At 48.0% G+C, this 21,070-nt stretch overlaps 1 protein-coding gene across 14 annotated transcripts in view; it reads left to right on the plus strand.

Annotated features, from left to right (window-relative positions):
- Window positions 1-21,070, plus strand: part of LOC106602442 (teneurin-3) — a 393,330-nt gene that overhangs the window by 365,748 nt on the left and 6,512 nt on the right. For all 14 annotated transcript variants that reach the window (XM_045716619.1, XM_045716624.1, XM_045716618.1 and 11 more), the window contains 12 exons: window positions 4,354-4,455; window positions 4,641-4,814; window positions 5,052-5,662; window positions 8,328-8,503; window positions 9,887-10,122; window positions 12,084-12,380; window positions 16,831-17,056; window positions 17,272-17,600; window positions 18,368-18,876; window positions 19,147-19,426; window positions 19,952-20,219; window positions 20,830-20,960. In XM_045716619.1, coding sequence (XP_045572575.1) covers window positions 4,354-4,455; window positions 4,641-4,814; window positions 5,052-5,662; window positions 8,328-8,503; window positions 9,887-10,122; window positions 12,084-12,380; window positions 16,831-17,056; window positions 17,272-17,600; window positions 18,368-18,876; window positions 19,147-19,426; window positions 19,952-20,219; window positions 20,830-20,960 — 3,339 coding nt within the window. The remainder of the gene's footprint in view (window positions 1-4,353; window positions 4,456-4,640; window positions 4,815-5,051; window positions 5,663-8,327; window positions 8,504-9,886; window positions 10,123-12,083; window positions 12,381-16,830; window positions 17,057-17,271; window positions 17,601-18,367; window positions 18,877-19,146; window positions 19,427-19,951; window positions 20,220-20,829; window positions 20,961-21,070) is intronic.

Here is a 21,070-nt window from a genome sequence, read left to right on the forward strand (position 1 = left end):
GTTATACCTAAAAAAACAAAAACGTTCAAGACTTTTCCTTGTGCATTTCCCTCGGTTCTGCCGATTTCTAGGGCTCTTGACTGTTTTTGTGCTAGCCAGTTAGCTAGCAGTTTTCAGCTGTTAGCAGCCAATGGCTAGCAGTTTCTTATTGGCAATACAAACTGATGATTGTCATAATGTTTCGAGTCATTACTGAATTGTTCAATGTAACAAATCAAACATTAAACCTTGTAAACAATTCATGGTAATTCATGGTAACCTCATAAACAATTCATTTAGACCCGGCGTTTATTTGAAACAGGCTTGTATTTGCTGAAATGTGTGCAGTTGCTCAGCTATCAAAAGGGACAGGTGATCATTTGAAACTCGCCGTCTAATTGAAGTTTTACAGTTGTTCACTTCCTGAATTGCCAAATTGAAATGGAACTGACCCCAACCCCAGACAGCACTATGGCCCTTAGCCTCAGCTCAGGGCCAAATCCAACTCCAGGTATTTCAGGGTCCAGTTTGGATCTCACTTTATTGTTGAAAGACAGGAATCATCTGAGGATTATGAGGGAATAGGATGTGTCAATCATAATACTGTTCCTGAAAGTGGCCTCCCCTCTTGGAGGTCTTACTAGGCGCTTCTCCTGGATTATCCAATCAGAATGGGCTATTTTGAGCTTTAGGGAAGCAATGAGGTGGGTTATCTTGAGTGATAGGCTACTAATGGTGCTGTCTAGATGGTGGTAGTTTTGTTGATGTTTGTTGCCAAACTGAGAGCCCAAGAGAATGTCAGTTTTCTGACTGACAGTATATTGACAGTGTGCTGAACTAATGTAATGCATAACCAGTGTGGGCAAGTCAAGTATTTGTTGTGTTGTCTCTGAGTCCCCTGTGCCTTCCACTGCTAGCTAGATCTGTGTGTGTGTGTGTGTGTGTGTGTGTGTGTGTGTGTGTGTGTGTGTGTGTGTGTGTGTGTGTGTGTGTGTGTGTGTGTGTGTGTGTGTGTGTGTGTGTGTGTGTGCCCTGAGCTACCCCTATATCAGTCCTCGCTACACCTCACTTCCTCCAATTCCCCGTCTCTCAAAACAGAGACATCCCAGAAACAGATTCGCTCAGATCATTCTTCTCCATCTCTCCATCCCTCTCTTCCTTTCTTCTTTGGACTCACTCCTCCTCCTTCTCATCCTCTTCTCCTCTGCACAATCACAGAGCGAGGGAGAGAGTCCCCAGTGACAAAGAGAGCGAGAGATGGAAACACAGAGTTGAGTTATTCAGAGAGGAACATATATGCAGTACCCTTGTGTCCGGGGGGAAGAAAGGGGAAGAGACACAGTGTAGCGCAGCCAGCCAGGGAGGGAGAAGAAGTATGTTTACGTCCCAAATGGCACCTTATTCCCTAAATAGTGCACTAAATAGGGAATAGGGTACCATTCGGGAAGCAGCCTGGGACTCAGTGGAGCAAAAACAAACCGAAGACGGCTCTGTGTCAGTTAAAACAGGCAGCAGGAACAGATCCACGCATTGCACTGCAACCTCCGACCACTGTCACCTCAACATGGCGAAATAAAATGTTCCCATACACGTACTGTAGAGAGGGGAGTCCCCGACATCTGTTGCCTCAGTGCCTTCAAGTCTATAACACTCTCTCTCTCCAGCTCTCTCTCTCCAACTCTCTCTCCAGCTCTCTCTCTCCAGCTCTCTCTCTCCAGCTCTCTCTCTCCAGCTTTCTCTCTCCAGCTCTCTCTCTCCAACTCTCTCTCCAACTCTCTCTCTCTCTCCAACTCTCTCTCCAACTCTCTCTCCAACTCTCTCTCTCCAACTCTCTCTCCAACTCTCTCTCTCCAGCTCTCTCGCCAACTCTCTCTCTCTCCAACTCTCTCTCTCCAACTCTCTCGCCAACTCGCTCTCTCTCCAGCTCTCTCTCTCCAGCTCTCTCTCTCCAGCTCTCTCCAAGTCTCTCTCCAGCTCTCTCGCCAACTCTCTCTCTCCAACTCTCTCTCTCCAGCTCTCTCGCCAACTCTCTCTCGCCAACTCTCTCTCTCCAACTCTCTCTCTCCAACTCTCTCTCTCCAGCACTCTCTCTCCAGCTCTCTCTCTCCAGCTCTCTCTCTCCAGCTCTCTCTCTCCAGCTCTCTCTCTCCAGCTCTCTCTCTCCAGCTCTCTCTCTCCAGCTCTCTCTCTCCAACTCTCTCTCGCCAACTCTCTCTCTCCAGCTCTCTCGCAAACTCTCTCTCTCCAACTCTCTCTCTCCAGCTCTCTCGCCAACTCTCTCTCTCCAACTCTCTCTCCAGCTCTCTCGCCAACTCTCTCTCTCCAGCTCTCTCTCTCCAGCTCTCTCTCTCCAGCTCTCTCGCCAACTCTCTCTCCAACTCTCTCTCTCCAACTCTCTCTCTCCAACTCTCTCTCTCCAACTCTCTCTCTCCAGCTCTCTCTCTCCAACTCTCTCTCTCCAGCTCTCTCTCTCCAACACTCTCTCTCCAACTCTCTCCCTCCAACTCTCTCTCTCCAACTCTCTCTCTCCAACTCTCTCTCTCCAACTCTCTCTCTCCAACTCTCTCTCTCCAACTCTCTCTCGCCAACTCTCTCTCGCAAACTCTCTCTCCAACTCTCTCTCTCCAGCTCTCTCGCCAACTCTCTCTCTCCAACTCTCTCTCCAGCTCTCTCGCCAACTCTCTCTCTCCAACTCTCTCTCTCCAGGAGCTATGTTGAGAAGTTGACGATTGAACTCCGCCGTGCGCTGCAGTGGCTTCCAACTGATGTTTTTGTGCATCTGAATAGACAGGAACGCTCTGTTGTCATTTCATTTTCCTCAACTTCCATTTCCACAGGGGAAAAAGCAGGGGTTAAGTATTTGTAGCACTTTGAGAGGCGAAGGAAGAAACACAGTCTGTCTTCCAGTCACTGCATGGTACCACGTGCCCAAATAGTGGCTCTTTATAGTGCAGCTTTATCCATGTATAATGTATGGTCTGTAACTGGCAGGGAAGAGCTTTCATGTGGTCAAGCAGAAGGCTAAAAGTGTCATTACCTTTTGATGGTCCTCTGCTGAGGTGCTTAACCTGCCAGGTCACTCAGGGTCGGGGGTGGGGTGAAGACGACAGGTCCCTAACTACCGCTGTGCCCGGAGCTCTACTACACTAATGGTGCAGAAGTGTGTGTGTTTTGGTGGGGGGCGGGAGTGTGTGTGTGTTCTCTTCATATCATCTTTACCATCACATTTTGTCCCCCTGCCTACCCTGCTCCTCTTCAGGTGGAAAGAGAATGAGAGAGAACGTCTCGTTCAGACAGTAAAACTTTAACGTTTACGTCTTGCTTTCTCTCTCCTCTTTGTTTTTCCAGCAGAGAGTTGCTTCCCTCAGGCGATGAGGGAACGCATCAATTCGCAGAGTATGTGTGTGCATGTGCGTGTGTGTGTGTGTGTGTGTGTGTGTGTGTGTGTGTGTGTGTGTGTGTGTGTGTGTGTGTGTGTGTGTGTGTGTGTGTGTGTGTGTGTATTTGTCTTAAAATATAATAAATGACCCGGTGGCTGATTTTAAATTGAATCAGAGTGAAGCACACAATGTATAAGTCCTGAGAAGTAAAGGATCCTTCTTCATCAGTGTCACAGCCAGACGCTCAGAGGGGGGAGGAGGGGGTAGGAGGGAGGAGAGGAGGGGGTAGGAGGGAGGAGTGGGTGCGGGGTAGAGGGGGAGGAGGGGGTAGAGGGTAGAGGGGGTAGGAGGGAGGAGGGGGTAGAGGAGTGGAAGGAGGGGGTAGAGGGGTGGAAGGAGGGGGTAGAGGGGTGGAAGGAGGGGGTAGGGGGGGTAGAGGGGTGGAAGGAGGGGGTAGAGGGGTGGAAGGAGGGGGTAGAAGGGTGGAAGGAGGGGGTAGAGGGGTGGAAGGAGGGGGTAGAGGGGTGGAAGGAGGGGGTAGGGGGGTGGAAGGAGGGGGTAGAGGGGTGGAAGGAGGGGGTAGAGGGGTGGAAGGAGGGGGTAGAGGGGTGGAAGGAGGGGGTAGGGGGGTGGAAGGAGGGGGTAGAGGGGTGGAAGGAGGGGGTAGAGGGGTGGAAGGAGGGGGTAGAGGGGTGGAAGGAGGGGTGCAAAGCAGCACTAGACTCACATCTCATCTGTTCTGTGTTTGTGGGTTGATTTGTTTGTTTCTGTCATCTTTACGGAACTTTTGCAAATAGTTTTCACCCCTTGAGGCTAATAAAGGTTCTGTTTGATTTCTTTTTCTTCTCCTTTAAGTGGATGTAAATTGTTTAGTGTTTTTGGGTCTGTAATGTTTTTTGGGTTACGTGTCAGACCCCAGAAAGGCTAGCTGTCACCCTTGGCGTCGGATAATGAGGATCCTAATAAATCAAATCAAATCTCTGCTCTGCTGTAGGTTCGTCTGGAGTGGCCCACAGCCCTGGCCATCAACCCCATGGATAATTCCATCTATGTCCTGGACAACAATGTGGTGCTGCAGATCACTGAGAACAGACAGGTGACCATCACACTCCCACATAGGAGCACTTCTATTACATACACAAATACGTTCATGCTGGTAGTGGGAACAATGCATGATGGGTAAGGCGAGATAGAAGGATGCACCGACACATTGGGGCTGAATAAGCCTTCGTCAAGATACCGGTCACCTCTTTGACTAGCGTTGTTGCTGTGTCCCAACAGGTGCGCATCGTGGCGGGACGTCCCATGCACTGCCAGGTGCCAGGTATAGAATACATGCTGGGCAAGCGGGCGGTGCAGACCATGCTGGAGGGAGCTGCTGCCATCGCCCTCTCCTACAGTGGCGTGCTCTACATCGCCGAGACGGATGAGAAGAAGATACACCGCATCCGCCAGGTGATATAGTATTGTAATATAGTACAATAATATGTCATGAGATGCAAACGAAGGGGGGAAAAAGAGCAAGAACAACGTACTGTTGTATTTGTCGTTCTTGCTGGCACTGCTTTTGCAGACGGCGCCTATTTTCAATACCTTTCGATGATTGTTATGTCATTGTTTTTACCCTCGTTGCACTGATTGTAAGTGGCTCTGGATAAGAGCATCTGCTAAATGATTCAACTTTACATGTAGGTGTCCACGGACGGCGAGATCACACCCTTGGCCGGAGCTCTGTCCGACTGCGACTGCAAGAACGACGCCAACTGCGACTGCTACCAGACGGGCGACGGCTACGCCAAAGACGCCCGCCTCAACTCGCCCTCCTCGCTTGTCGTCTCGCCCGACGGTACGCTCTACGTGGCCGACCTGGGCAACATCCGCATCCGCGCCGTCCGCCGCAACCAACCGCCGTCGGGCTCCGCCGTTTCCGGCCCGGGCTCCTTCGAGGTGGCCTCGCCGTCGTCCCAGGAGCTCTACGTGTTTGATTCCAACGGAACCCACCAGTTCACCATGTCTCTCGTCACCGGTGACTACAAGTACAACTTTAGCTATAGCAACGAGGAGGACGTTACCGCGGTGACGGATAGTAGTGGCAACACCTTGAGGATCCGCCGCGACCCCAACCGGATGCCGGTGCGGATCGTTGCCCCGGACAACCAGGTGATCTGGCTGACAATCGGGACCAATGGCGGGTTGAAGACACTGACGGCCCAGGGACAAGAGCTGGTGCTGTTCACCTACCATGGCAACAGTGGGCTGCTCGCCACCAAGACCATACAGATAGGATGGACCACCTTCTATGAGTAAGTAGTACTTACTGACCAGCAAAGACTTGGGGCCCCATTCTGACTGACTATCTGACTGACTATCTGACTGACTGACTGACTGACTGACTGACTGACTGACTGACTGACTGACTGACTGACTGACTATCTGACTGACTGACTATCTGACTGACTGACTATCTGACTGACTGACTGACTGACTGACTGACTGACTGACTATCTGACTGACTGACTATCTGACTGACTGACTATCTGACTATCTGACTGACTATCTGACTGACTATCTGACTATCTGACTGACTATCTGACTGACTATCTGACTGACTATCTGACTATCTGACTGACTATCTGACTGACTGACTGACTGACTGACTGACTGACTGACTATCTGACTGACTGACTGACTGACTATCTGACTGACTGACTAACTATCTGACTGACTATCTGACTGACTATCTGACTATCTGACTGGCTATCTGACTATATGAATGACTATCTGACTGACTGACTGACTATCTGACTGACTATCTGACTGACTGACTGACTGACTATCTGACTGACTGACTATCTGACTATATGAATGACTATCTGACTGACTGACTATCTGACTGACTATCTGACTGACTGACTGACTGACTGACTATCTGACTGACTGACTGACTATCTGACTGACTGACTATCTGACTGACTATCTGACTATCTGACTGACTATCTGACTGACTGACTATCTGACTGACTATCTGACTGACTATCTGACTATATGAATGACTATCTGACTGCCCCACTGGTTGTGTTTGAGAACGCTGCTATAAGAGAAGTCTATCTCCCTCTGTTGTACCCTCAGACTGTGTAAGGAAGTGTCAGTGTCCCCATTTTTGTGAGTGTCCCTTGTCCCTTAAGTCCTAACTCTGACAACATGAAGATGGCCTTCATCCTCCTTTATCTTCTAGTGATTGGCTGTGTGTCTTTTCTGCACTTCCATCTGATCAGTATCCGTAAGGCAGGGGCAGAACAATGCCTGCTCAGCAAAACCCTGTCACACATACACACACACACTCACATACACACACATACACACACACACACTCACATACACACACATACACACACACACACTCACATACACACACATACACACACATACACACACACACACACACATACACATACACACACACACACACACACATACACATACACACACATACACACACACACACACACACACACACACACACACACATACACATACATACACATACACACACATACACACACACACACATACACATACACACACATACACACACACACACACACATACACATACACACACATACACACACACACACACACATACACATACACACACATACACACACACGCCACACAACTCAGGGGAAATCTTTATATAAAACTTTCCGTTCCGTTTCACCTTGTACTTGCACCACGTTCCAACACATGGAGGAATAGTTGTAAATTATGCAGTGTGTGTGTGTGTGTGTGTGTGTGTGTGTGTGTGTGTGTGTGTGTGTGTGTGTGTGTGTGTGTGTGTCATACTTGGAGGGGAGCTCATCTGGGAGCCACACCCACTGTCACCATGGAGGAAATATGTAAAAATGGAGGGAGAGAGGGAAAGAGAGAGTGGGAGAACGGAGAGAGAGAAGAGTGGGAGAACAGAGAGTCACAAAGTGCTTGTTACTCCCAGAGCAGACATAAACCAGCAGACACAGGGCTGTCACTACATCTCTCTCTAAATGTGATAGTAGGCTAGCTCAGACACACACACACACACACACACACACATACGCTGACACTGCCTCCAGGCACCAAAATAGACTCCCAGCCATCATGGGACAGCAAAGGCCCTAGTCAGCTAGGCCAGTGTGTTCCACCATACTACAGCTTCTATAGCCCCAAACGTTTACCACAGAGCCCTTGCCAAAAAGACTGCCTCTGAGTCTGAACCCAAACCCTGACCCCTATCCCCTTGTACAAACCAGCAGCCATTCAAACATCGTCCCCTCAACCTGTTAACTCTCTATTCAACATCACAATCCCAGAGGAAGTCGTTGACTACAGTTCTACAGTGTCTGACTGTATCCTTAAATACATGTACAAAAACACATGTTTCCTGATCTTTCTCTCAGATATAGGAGAGACACTTCGAAACAAACTTCCTTTTGATATTTTTGGGGGACTATCTGTTGTTCCATGTAGTGAATCTGTTATTCAGTGTGTTTGTATGGGCTAATAAATAGCAGTAAAGATAAAAATGTATATTTTTTGGGATACTTCAAGGGGTCTAAAAATTCAAAATCAAATAGCAAAATGTTTCTTGGTACGATTTTCTTAAAACAATTCCATATATATTTTCCTCTTTCTCCAATCTCTCTCCCTCGGTCTTCTCCCTTCTCCCGCTCTCCCTCTGTCTTCTCCCTTCTCTCTCCCTCTGTATTCTCCCCTCTCTATCCCTCTCTCTTCTCCCTTCTCTCTCTCTCTCTCTCTCTTCTCCCCTCTCTCCCTCTCTCTTCTCTCTTCTCCCCTCTCTCCCTCTCTTGGTCGTCTCTCCTCTCTATCTGTCTTCTCTCCCTTTCTTTCTTTCTTTCTTTCTTTCTTTCTTTCTTTCTTTCTTTCTTTCTTTCTTTCTTTCTTTCTTTCTTTCTGTCTCCCTCCCCTCCAGTTATGACAGTGAGGGTCGTCTAACCAATGTGACGTTCCCTACGGGGGTGGTGACCAACCTGCACGGGGATATGACCGGGGCCATCACGGTGGACATCGAAACGTCCGGACGCGACGAGGACGTCAGCATCACCACTAACCTCTCCTCCATCGACTCCTTCTACACACTGGTCCAGGGTAAGTAGAGGTGGGGAGGAGTGTGTGTGTGTGTGTGTGTGTGTGTGTGTGTGTGTGTGTGTGTGTGTGTGTGTGTGTGTGTGTGTGTGTGTGTTTTACACGTGTGTGTGTGTGTGTTTACACGTGTGTGTGTGTGTGTTTACACGTGTGTGTGTGTGTGTTTACACGTGTGTGTGTGTGTGTGTGTGTGTGTGTGTGTGTGTGTGTGTGTGTGTGTGTGTTTACACGTGTGTGTGTGTGTGTGTGTTTACACATGTCTGTGTGTGTGTTTACACATGTGAGTGTGTGTCTCAACTTTGTGAATACCAGTCATGAATTTTAATGAGCCACGTTGATAACCAACAGCATTGATTAGTCGAACGTCAACACAATACTAATGACTTCACCAATTACTCAATGGGCATTAATCCCTGATCCCCTTTCATTATTAAAGAGGTCATAAAATAAAGACAGCTCAGAGATCAATATACTTAATCATACAACAGTAACTGTCTGTTTGTAGAAAGAGGAGAGGAGAAGAGAGGAGAGGAGAGGAGAGGAGAAGAGAAGAGCAGAGGAGAAGAAAGGAGAAGAGAGGAAAGGAGAGGAAATGATAGGAGAGGAAATGACAGGAGAGGAGGAAATGAGAGGAGAGGAAATGAGAGGATAGGAGAGGAGAGGATAGGAGAGGAGAAAGGAGAGGAGGGGAGCAGAGGAGAAGAAAGGATAGGAGGAGAGGAGGAGAGGAGGAAAGGAGGAGAGCAGAGGAGAGGAGATGAAAGGAAAGGAGAGCAGATGAGAGGAGATGAGAGGAAAGGAGAGGAGAGGAAAGGACAGGAGAGGAGGAGAGAGGAAAGGAGAGGAAAGGATAGGAGGAGGAGAGCAGAGGAGAGGAGAGGAAAGGACAGGAGAGGAAAGGACAGGAAAGGAGGAGAGCAGAGGAGAGGAGAGGAAAGGAGGAGAGGAAAGGACAGGAGAGGAGGAGAGCAGAGGAGATGAGGAGAGGAGAAGAAAGGAGAGGAGAGGAGAAGAAAGGACAGGAGAGGAGGACAGGAAAGGAGAGGAGAGAAACCTTGAAGGGTTCTATCAATGCAGACCCAACATAGGAATCTTCCATCCTTTAAAAAACAGAAGGGGAGAATGGGGTTCTCAAATCTGAAATCAGATGTTGCCTGGATACAACCCTTAGCCGTGGTATATTAGCAATGTACCACAAACCCCAAGGTGCCTTATTGCTATTATAAACTGGTTACCAACATAATTAGAGCATGAAAAATAAATGTTTTGTCGTACCCGTGGTATACGGTCTGATATACCACAGCTGTCAGGCAATCAACATGCAACCACCCAGTTTCTAATCTTTGTTATTGTCTTCGTGGAACTAAAACTTTCTCTCCACCACAGACCAACTAAGGAACAGCTACCAGGTGGGCTACGACCACTCTCTGAGGGTGATCTATGCCAACGGGATGGACACACACTACCAGACGGAGCCCCACATCCTGGCGGGCGCTGCCAACCCCACGGTGGCACGGAGGAACATGACGCTGCCCGGGGAGAACGGGCAGAACCTGGTGGAGTGGCGCTTCCGCAAAGAGCAGACCCGGGGGAAAGTCATCGTGTTCGGAAGGAAGCTCCGGGTGAGAAGGGAGGATGATGGAGAGTGGCGGCCATTTTAGTTTGATTGTTGTTTTGTTTAAGCTGCAAATTCAATTAGCTATATCATCAAAATATAAGAGGTAAATGAGGTATTTTGTCTTGATTTAGGGTTAGGCATAAGGCTTATGAGAGGAGCTGCCATTTTGTTTAGTAGGCAGATGTGGTGGTTGGGGGGTTTTTTCTTCCTTTTTTTGCTGTGACAGCTTGGCACCTTTCACACACACTTCCCAGCGGGCATAGCTGGTTAAAACATCATTACTACCTGTCTAGGGGTTTCTTATGTGGATTCTAACAGTTGGGGTTTCACAGCCTCTCTCTTCCCTTGGAGATGATTTAGTCAGATCTTTGGCTGCCACTTCCTTCTAGTTTTTACCACGACATCATTCAAACATAGGCTACAATATAGGACGGGTCTTGGTTGAGGTTTGTTGCTAACTACGATATGGATTTAACCACTGAAAGGGAGTGAGACTATTTTCCATATCAAATAGTATTCGGTTCATTGTCAACTTTTCCGTCTCCTCGTAATCACCATCTAAACGGCTCAAATTAATGACAGTTTGTCAGCGATTAGCGAGGGACGACGATGCTTTATTGCCGCGATGTTTTGTCTCCTCCAACATCAAAGACAATATCTGAAAGTCATTACCATCTATCCAACAGAGGAAAAGGTGTACTTTTGTTTTCCAGCTGACTCGCCAAGGGTTAATTCCCTAATTCCCATATCTGATGCCTCCTGTATGTGAACTAAAGCTGATGGGACACACACATGGATGGGACACAACGACACAAACACACACTTCCTGCTACATCTAATGGTGGGGTTGCATATTCTAAGCCATTCCCTCTGTTAGAGAAGAGGGCTGGTCTCCAAGGTGTTAACCACTCCTCCTCCCAGTGTCTGTCTTCATCTCTCTCTCCAAAGACTGCTCTCTGTATGTCCCAAATGGCACCCTATTCCCTATATAGGGCACTACTTTTGACCAAGACCCATAGGGACACTGTATATGCACTATGTAGAGAATAGGGTGGCATTTGGGACTCATCCCATTTCTGTCTGGATCTCAGCTTCCTCGTCTCATTACTGAAGAATGTCCAGGAGGAATCAGGGGCCTTCGCTTACAAAAAAAACATGAAGGCCATATTGACATCCATCCACAGTTTTTCTTCCCCCCTCGTTTTGCTGGCAACATGAAAACCTGAATGGGGGGGCAGGTAGGCTAGGTGGGTGTCCCCACGGCATCCATCCCAGCAGGAAATGACATGCTTTCTTATGGGAAATAAATTGAGGCCGGGGTCACGTTCTGTTGGCTAGTGTCTGGGTGTGTCTTAGTGGCATTCCGAAGGCCCCTGTCATCTTCAAATGAGTCTCAGCTCCCAATAGGCTGAGAGAGAGACTCTGCATGGTTACCATCACAATATTATTCTTATTCTCACTCTCTCGCTCTCTTTCTCTCTCTCGGCCACTCTGGTTCTCTCTCATTCTCTCTGTCTCTCCACCTCGTTGAATTCCTAGGGGGGCTAATTTATGAAAGCAGTCAAAAGCAAGAGTTTGAACACAGGCCAGCCAGTCTCTCACTTTAATGAAACTCCCTTCACAATAACGGCTAATCGAACGCTAATAATCCCTTAAATGAATTTAGTGTCGCTCATGAGAATCGATCACGGTAAACAGCGGTTTAAACAAACAGCGGGGTCATTGCGAGGCGATAAATAGTGGTTCTGGGTCGGGAATTGACTTTGAAAGCCGTTTCAGTTCACAGTTTCATAATTTCTCCTGTGTGTTTGTTAGTTTTTTGTTTTAAAAGTTCAACAATCTGTCCAAATCTGAATAAAGTCAAAATAATGTATTGTTAATAAACATTACTCCTTAGACTGCAAACCTTTTCATTGGATTTGTACAATAGTTAAGTTAAAACTGTCCTTCTTCTTTTCTCTGAAGGTGAATGGCAGAAACCTTCTCTCGGTGGATTACGACCGAACTCTCCGGACAGAAAAGATCTACGACGACCACAGGAAGTTCCTGCTGAAGATCGTGTATGACACCCAGGGTCACCCTACTCTGTGGGTCCCCAGCAGTAAGCTGCTGTCAGTCAACCTTACCTACTCCAGCACGGGGCAGGTGACCAGCCTACAGAGGGGTCCCACCACAGAGAGGGTGGAGTACGATGGTCAAGGGAGGATTGTGTCCCGAGTGTTCGCCGATGGAAAGACCTGGAGTTTTACATACCTGGATAAGGTAGGAACTAGAGGAAGGATGATCAACTAGATTCAGCCGCGGGCCAATTTTTTTCTGGACCGGATGGTCAGGCACATAATTGCAAATAATTTGTCGACAAATTGACCGCAAGAAGCCCAAACAGATATAATGTTTGACTAAAACATAATCATTTCAAACATTGCCTACATTTATATACGATCACGTTTCTCTCTATTATGCCTGGGAATACATGGGAACAGATTTCTTCAATTAAAATCACTTGGAGCTGATTTCCTGGCGTTTTTACTCTCTTTTATGTCCAACAATAAAAATTCCAACAAGAAAATCTATATATCGTTTGCTCAGAAAACGTGCTGCCAGTTGGGGAACGTGCTGCCAGTTGAAAAACCAACACCCACACACGCATACACACACTCTGGTGCCATGATCAGCAACACCAGCAAACACCCCATATTGACAATGCAAAAACATTGTGAGAAATGACCGATCTATTGCATTCCAGCTAGTGTTTTGGTGAGTAGCTGAACCGATATGGTCATTGTCAAACGCAGCGCCGCTTGTTTGCTGTCAAAATGTCACCGTTAAACTCCACTCCGCTGTGTATTGAAGCGCAGTGTTCCTACACCCGGCCATTACAGCGTCAGCTGCTAACTACACTGTGAGTCTCCCCTATGAACGCCCAGTAAGCTTTACCCATACACCCACACACACAAACACAACCACTTTCTGTCCCTCTTTAGCCATAGACGAGCTGTTCAAATCTGTAAAGACCGGTGCATCTCCTGTTATAAAAGGATTAGTGGTGGGGATAGTCGTCTATTTTCATTGTCAGCACAAAAAACACAAGGTTATTTTCTGAAGATGAAAACAGTGAAAAATAAAAAAGCCACAAAAGTCATTGAAGGCCCCCTTGAAAGCTATGAGTGTCAAAACCGAAAAGATGCTTTGAAAAATATACAAGGGAGTCTGCACAGGCTCTATAAAAGGACCATATTCCCTTTAGGTAGTAAGGATATATAGAGAGAGAGAGACAAAGAGAGAGAGGGGAGAGAGAGAGCAACAGCAGGGAGATAAAACGGACATTGTTTGTGGATGTTAGTGTACAGAGCGATGGCTTAAGAGGGACTAGTGAAGACCAGAGTTCTGGAAACGAGACCCGGGGGAGCGGAGGAGGCTGGAGCCGGGGTTTAGACAGCACGGGGAGGCCACAGGGACACAACACAGAGGGAACAGAGAGGGATAGAAAGATGGAGAGTACAGAAGGAGAGATGAGTGATAGAGGGTGGGACAGAGAGAGAGAGAGGGTGGGACAGAGAGAGAGAGGGTGGGACACAGAGGGACAGAGAGAGAAAGGGTGGGACACAGAGAGAGAGAGGGTGGGACAGAGAGAGAGAGAGGGTGGGACACAGAGGGACAGAGAGAGAGAGGGTGGGACACAGAGGGACAGAGAGAGAGAGGGTGGGACACAGAGGGACAGAGAGAGAGAGGGTGGGACACAGAGGGACAGAGAGAGAGAGGGTGGGACACAGAGGGACAGAGAGAAAGAGGGTGGGACACAGAGGGACAGAGAGAGAGAGGGTGGGACACAGAGAGAGAGAGAGAGAGTGATAGAGGGTGGGACAGAGAAATAGAGTGATAGAGGGTGGGACAGAGAGAGAGAGAGGGACAGAGTGGGAGAGAGAGAGAGAGAGAGGGTGGGACAGAGAGAGAGAGGGTGGGACAGAGAGAGAGAGAGAGGGTGGGAGAGAGAGAGAGAGAGAGAGAGAGAGGGAGAGGGTGGGACAGAGAGAGAGAGAGAGAGAGAGGGTGGGACAGAGAGAGAGAGAGAGAGAGAGAGAGATCCCAAGCTGATTCCCCAGAGTAGCAGAAACTTTTCTCCGTTCTCACTTCCAGGACAAACTGTAGAGACGATCACAGAAGTTATGTTTACATAATGACAAATAAACTACACTGAACAAAAATATAAACGCAACATGTAAAGTATTGGTCCCATGTTTCATCAGCTGAAATTAAAGATCCCAGAAATGTTGTCCCACAACACAATGCCACAGATGTCTTAAGTTTTGCGGGAGCATGCAATTGGCATGCTCACTGCAGGAATATCCACCAGAGCTGTTGCCAGGGAATTGAATGTTCATTTCTCTACCATAAGCCTCCTCTAACGTTGTTTTAGAGACTTTGGCAGTACGTCCAACCGGCCTCACAAACGCAGACCATGTGTATGGCGTCGTGTGGGCGAGCGGTTTGCTGATGTCAACATTGTGAACAGAGTGCCCTGGTGGCAGTGGGGTTATGATATGGGGAGGCATAAGCTACAGACAATGAACACAATTGCATTTTATCAATGGCAATTTGAATGCACAGAGATACCGTGATGAGATCCTGAAGCCCATTGTCGTGCCATTCATCCACCGCCATCACCTCATATGTCAGCATGATAATGCACGGCCCCATGTTGCAAGGATCTGTACACAATTCCTGGAAGCTGAAAATGTCCCAGTTCTTCCATGGCCTGCATACTCACCAGACATGTGGGACAACATTCCACAGGCCACAGCCAACAGCCTGATCAACTCTATGTGAAGGGGAGATGTCGTGCTGCAGTAGGCAAATGGTGGTCACACCAGATACTGACTGGTTTTCTGATCTACGACCAAACATACTTTTTTTGAAGGTATCTGTGACCAACATATGCATATTTGTATTCCCAGTCATGTAAAATCCATAGATTAGGGCCTGATAAATGTATTTTAATTGACTGATTTCCTTATATGAACTGTAACTCATTGAAATCTTTCAGTTCAGAATAAGTTTGAAACAGGGCTGAAAAGTGTGTGTGTACACGTGCATGCCTTTGTCTGTTCGCTCATTAAATATGTATGGTTTCCCCCAACACCTTCCCTCCCACCCGGTCATCGTCTGCCTGCCTGCCTGCCTGCCTGCCTGCCTGCCTGCCTGCCTGCCTGCCTGCCTGCCTGCGCACGCACGCACACACACACACACACACACACACACACACACACACACACACACACCACACCACCCACCCACCCGGTGGTTGCCTGCCAGCCAAGAGCTCTGGTAGAGTGACCAGCAAGTGAAATATCCCCGGCCAAACATATGTTGCCACAGTAGCCACACACATAGACACACACACAGTAGCCACACACACATAGACACACACACACACATAGACACACACACACACATAGACACACACACGCACACACAGTAGCCACACACATAGACACACACACACACACACACATAGACACACACATAGACACACACACACACACACATAGACACACACACACACATACAGAGAAACAGACAGCCCCACACTAGACACACACACACACACACACCACCTACACACATACAGAGAAACAGACAGACACACACACACATACAGAGAAACAGACAGACAAACATACACATAGACACACACACAGTGCCTGGGGAGCTTGTGTAATGTCTGTCCATGTATGACAGACAAGGAGAAGGATCCTCCAGGCAGACTCCCTCTGTAGAGAGAGAGAGAGAGAGACATACAAACAAACCGACACAGTCAAAGATGCATATCTGAATCCTGGAGGGACTGGAGTGAAGTTGTTGTAGTTATTGACTCACTAAGGTGCACTCTGCTCATCTATTCTGAGCCGTACCTCCCTACTTCCTACTTATGGGTCTCATTCTTCAGTAAAAAAATGTTGTTGTTGAAATTACGACCAACCATCCTCTAACTAGCATAACGTCTGCGTCCCAAATGGCAGCCGATCCCCTATGTAGTGCAGTACTTTTAGCCACAGCCCCATGGGCCCTGGTCAAAAGTATTGCACTACATAGGGAAAGGGGGGCCATTTCACTTCCACTCTCCCCCCCGCCGCTATGCAAAGTAGCTAATTACCTGCTGTTTGGCTAAGTGATTGTGACTTCCGCTGGTGCCTACCTTTATGAGATTAGTAGGTAGACCCTACGCTACTTCACACACACACACACACACGCACACACACACACACACGGGAGGAGAAGAAAGGAGAGGAGTGCTAGCAAATGCCAATAATTACAGAACACTTTAGAATTAATGCAGTGGAGTGCATTTAACAGAGTTCTGCGTTTAGAGACTGGGAGGGAGGGAGGGAGGGAGGGAGGGAGGGAGGGAGGGAGGGAGGGAGGGAGGGAGGGAGGGAGGGAGGGAGGGAGGGAGGGAGGGAGGGAGGGAGGTCAAGGATAACTCAATTAAAAGAGAGAAAATCTTTCAGGAGATGGAATGTTAATTCCTGGTTTAGCGCTCCATTTGAATTTAGAATGTACATTAGAGTTAATTAATTCTTATTTCTCTCTCTTTCTATTCTCCCATTCCTCTCCCATCCCTCATTCTCCTTTCTTCTTCTCTCCTCCTTTTCTCCCCCATCGCCCATTCCTCTCCGTCCTCCTCCCTCCATCTCCGTCCTCCTCCCTCCAGTCCATGGTGCTCCTGCTCCACAGCCAGCGTCAGTACATCTTTGACTACGACCTGTTGGACCGTCTGTCTGCTGTCACCATGCCTTCGGTGGCCCGTCACACCATGCAGACCATCCGCTCCCTGGGCTACTATCGCAACATTTACAACCCCCCGGAGAGCAACGCCTCGGTCACCGTCGACTACAGCGAAGACGGACAGCTCCTCAGAGTGGCCCACCTAGGGACAGGTTAGACAACTGTCAGAGCTGCTATGGTTGTGTTATGTGTTGAGTGTGTCTAACGTCCTTGTACATTTTTTATTTTTTATTATCACAAAAAAAAAGAGAACATTTTCAGAAAGTTTAGGAAAACTTCCCAAAAACTGTATTGCCATTCAACAAATATTGCTAGGAATTGATGTTGGTGTTGTACACCGAATAACCATCCACTTCTACATCAACAGGTCGTAGAATTCTCTACAAGTACCGACGACAGAACAAAATGGCGGAGATCTTGTATGATTCTACGAGGGTTAGCTTCACCTACGATGAGACAGCCGGTGTGCTGAAGACGGTGAACCTCCAGAGTGAAGGGTTCATCTGTTCCATCCGGTACCGGCAAATTGGACCGTTGGTGGACCGGCAGATCTTCCGGTTCAGTGAGGACGGCATGGTGAACGCACGGTTTGATTATACCTACGACAACAGCTTCCGGGTCACCAGCATGCAGGCTGTCATCAACGAGACGCCGCTGCCCATCGACCTGTACCAGTTTGACGACATCTCCGGGAAGGTGAGTTTCTTCAATCACGTCTAAAACCTTTTTTACATTTTTATTTTGCTACCCCTTTTTCTCCCCAATTTCGTGGTATCCAATTGGTAGTTACAGTCTTGTCTCGTTGCTGCAACTCCCGTACGGACTCGGGTGAGGCGAAGGTCGAGAGCCGTGCGTCCTCCGAAACACAACCCAACTAAGCCGCACTGCTTCTTGACACACTGCCCACTTAACCCGGAAGCCATCCGCACCAATGTGTCGGAAGAAACACTGTACACCTGGCGACCGTGTCAACGTGCACTGCGCCCGGCCCGCCACAGGAGTCGCAAGTGCGTGATTGGACAAGGACATCCCTGCCGGCCAAACCCTCCCCTAACCTGGACGACACTGGGCCACCCCATGGGTCTCCCGGTCGCGGCCGTCTGCGACAGAGCCTGGACTCAAACCCAGAATCTGTAGTGGAACAGCTAGAATTGCGATGCAGTGTCTTAGACCACTGTGCCACTCAGGAGGCCCAGCTAAAACCTTTTAAAACTTTTCTGATGGAGTAAGACATTCATAAGTTACATTGCTAAAGAATCAATGTCTATATTTAATTCATTTAAACGTCCAAAAATGTATGTACCAATCCCAAATGGCCCCTTTAATCAATGATTTAATTGTTATTTTAGACATCATTTTATTTATATATTTTATCGCTTTTTTTCTCTCACACATTTCATTATTTTACTAAAAGTGTGTTTGTGATTTAAATGCTCTTTAATTAAATAAAGTTTGATTTGAAGGTGGAACAATTCGGAAAGTTTGGTGTTATCTACTACGACATCAACCAGATCATCTCCACGGCCGTCATGACCTACACCAAGCACTTCGACGTCCACGGACGGATCAAGGAGATCCAGTACGAGATTTTCAGATCCCTCATGTACTGGATCACCATCCAATATGACAACATGGGCCGGGTGACCAAACGCGAGATCAAGATCGGACCGTTCGCCAACACGACCAAGTATGGTTACGAGTACGACGTGGACGGTCAGCTCCAGACGGTCTACCTCAACGAGAAGATGATGTGGCGCTACAACTACGACCTGAACGGCAACCTCCACCTGCTCAACCCGGGTAACAGCGCCCGGCTCACCCCGCTACGCTACGACCTCCGAGACCGCATCACGCGGCTCGGGGACGTCCAGTACCGGTTGGACGATGACGGGTTCCTGAGACAGAGAGGAGCTGAGATCTTTGAGTACAACTCCAAGGGCCTTCTAGAACGCGTCTACAGCAAAGGCAACAGGTTAGTTGGACGATTGGTGACCTTACCTGACTGTACCATCCATACCCCACTGTAAAAAACATACACCCAACTTGGATTTAATTTGTATTGTGTTGTTTGCTGATAATTATTGTATGTTTTAAATGTCTAAATTGTTTCAAATAATTCATCCTTCACTGCTATTAATACTCTTTAATGTTTCCTAATGGAAAAATCTCTCTCCTCTCCCCCTCCCTCCCTCTCTCCCTCTCTCTCTCTCTCTCTCGCTCTCTCCCTCCCTTCCCCCAACAGTTGGACCATCCAGTACCGCTACGACGGGTTGGGCCGCCGTGTGGCCTCCAGAACCAGCCTGGGCCAGCACCTGCAGTTCTTCTATGCAGACCTGAACTACCCGACCAGGATAACTCACGTCTACAACCACAGCAGCTCAGAGATCACATCTCTCTACTACGACCTGCAGGGACACCTCTTCGCCATGGAGATCAGTAGCGGAGAGGAGTTCTATATCGCCTGTGACAACACCGGAACCCCTCTAGCAGTGTTCAGTAGTAATGGGCTTCTTCTGAAGCAGGTAAGGTTTCAGACCAGTTGGAAAGGCCTCATGTACAGTCCCCGATCCTCTATGTGTTGTTAGTTGGATAGCAGGTAAGGTTTCAGACCAGTTGGAAAGGCCTCATGTACAGTCCCCGATCCTCTGTGTTGTTAGTTGGATAGCAGGTAAGGTTTCAGACCAGTTGGAAAGGCCTCATGTACAGTTCCCGACCCTCTATGTGTTGTTGGATAGCAGGTAAGGTTTCAGACCAGTTGGAAAGGCCTCATGTACAGTCCCCGATCCTCTATGTGTTGTTAGTTGGATAGCAGGTAAGGTTTCAGACCAGTTGGAAAGGCCTCATGTACAGTCCCCGATCCTCTGTGTTGTTAGTTGGATAGCAGGTAAGGTTTCAGACCAGTTGGAAAGGCCTCATGTACAGTCCCCGATCCTCTATGTGTTGTTAGTTGGATGAAATAAAATAAGTTAGTCTAAATCTAAAAGTATCTAAATCTACATATCCAGCGAGGTGATAGTTATTCAATGTATTTCATGATTCTTTTCTAGGTGCAGTACACAGCCTATGGCGAGGTCTACTTTGACTCCAACCCTGACTTTGTCCTGGTGATCGGCTTCCACGGGGGTCTCTACGATCCCTTGACGCGCCTGCTGCATTTCGGGGACCGGGACTATGACATCCCGGCGGGGCGCTGGACCACCCCAGACATCGGGACGTGGACAAGAGTCGGGAAAGACCCGGCGCCGTTCAACCTGTACATGTTCCGGAACAACAACCCTGTCAGCAAAGTTCACGAGGTCAAGGAGTACGTCACAGGTGGGAAACGGTGAATTCACTCTAGTTGACTGCTTATAGCTTATGTAAGACATAAACCTTCTAGATGGTTCATAGAAGAACGAGTATGTCACAAATGGAGTACATCACAGATAAGAGACTGTGATGCGACCTATAATGCACTCTGATTTACTCCCTATAGCTTAGCCAAGCAGATACAAACCAATGTACTGCAATGCACAGAACCATGGTCTCATTATATTTGTCTGGCAACTTGCCATGTAGAACGGTAAGGCCTGTTATGGCAATACAGTAGGGACATGTTGTCATTGCATGATGACCATAGATAAACAGTCTATTGTGAATAGCCTATTAGTATGAATATTTTATGGCTGTGAACTTTAGTAATTGTCTAGCGGTGCCATATTACCTCATTGCTATGCATCACAATGATATTGCTATTGTTTTCAGCAGTTACCCTTTCCACATGATTATAGTTCTGGCTAAACATGAAAGGTATGACTCGAAATGACTATTTTCCCCTCGGGACAATACAGTTTGTCCTATCCTAATCTGAAACATTGGGACATAATTTGCCTCAGGGGCCTATTCTCTCATGGTCACAATTTAATTCACTTTTCCATGGTTACAGATGTCAATATCTGGCTGGTGACGTTTGGGTTCCACCTTCACAACGCCATCCCCGGGTTCCCCATCCCCAAGTTCGACCTCACACAGCCGTCACTGGAGATGAAGAAGAGCCAGCTCTGGGACGACCTGCCGGTATGTAGTATCCCTCCGCCTTCCTACCTCCCTCCACCCATCCATCCTCCCCTATCCCTCCCTTCCGCTTACTTTATCTATATCGCCGCTATTGTACTATTCGCCTCTCT

The sequence above is a fragment of the Salmo salar genome, chromosome ssa04 (genome assembly GCF_905237065.1).
Source record: "Salmo salar chromosome ssa04, Ssal_v3.1, whole genome shotgun sequence".
Lineage (NCBI taxonomy): Eukaryota > Metazoa > Chordata > Actinopteri > Salmoniformes > Salmonidae > Salmo > Salmo salar.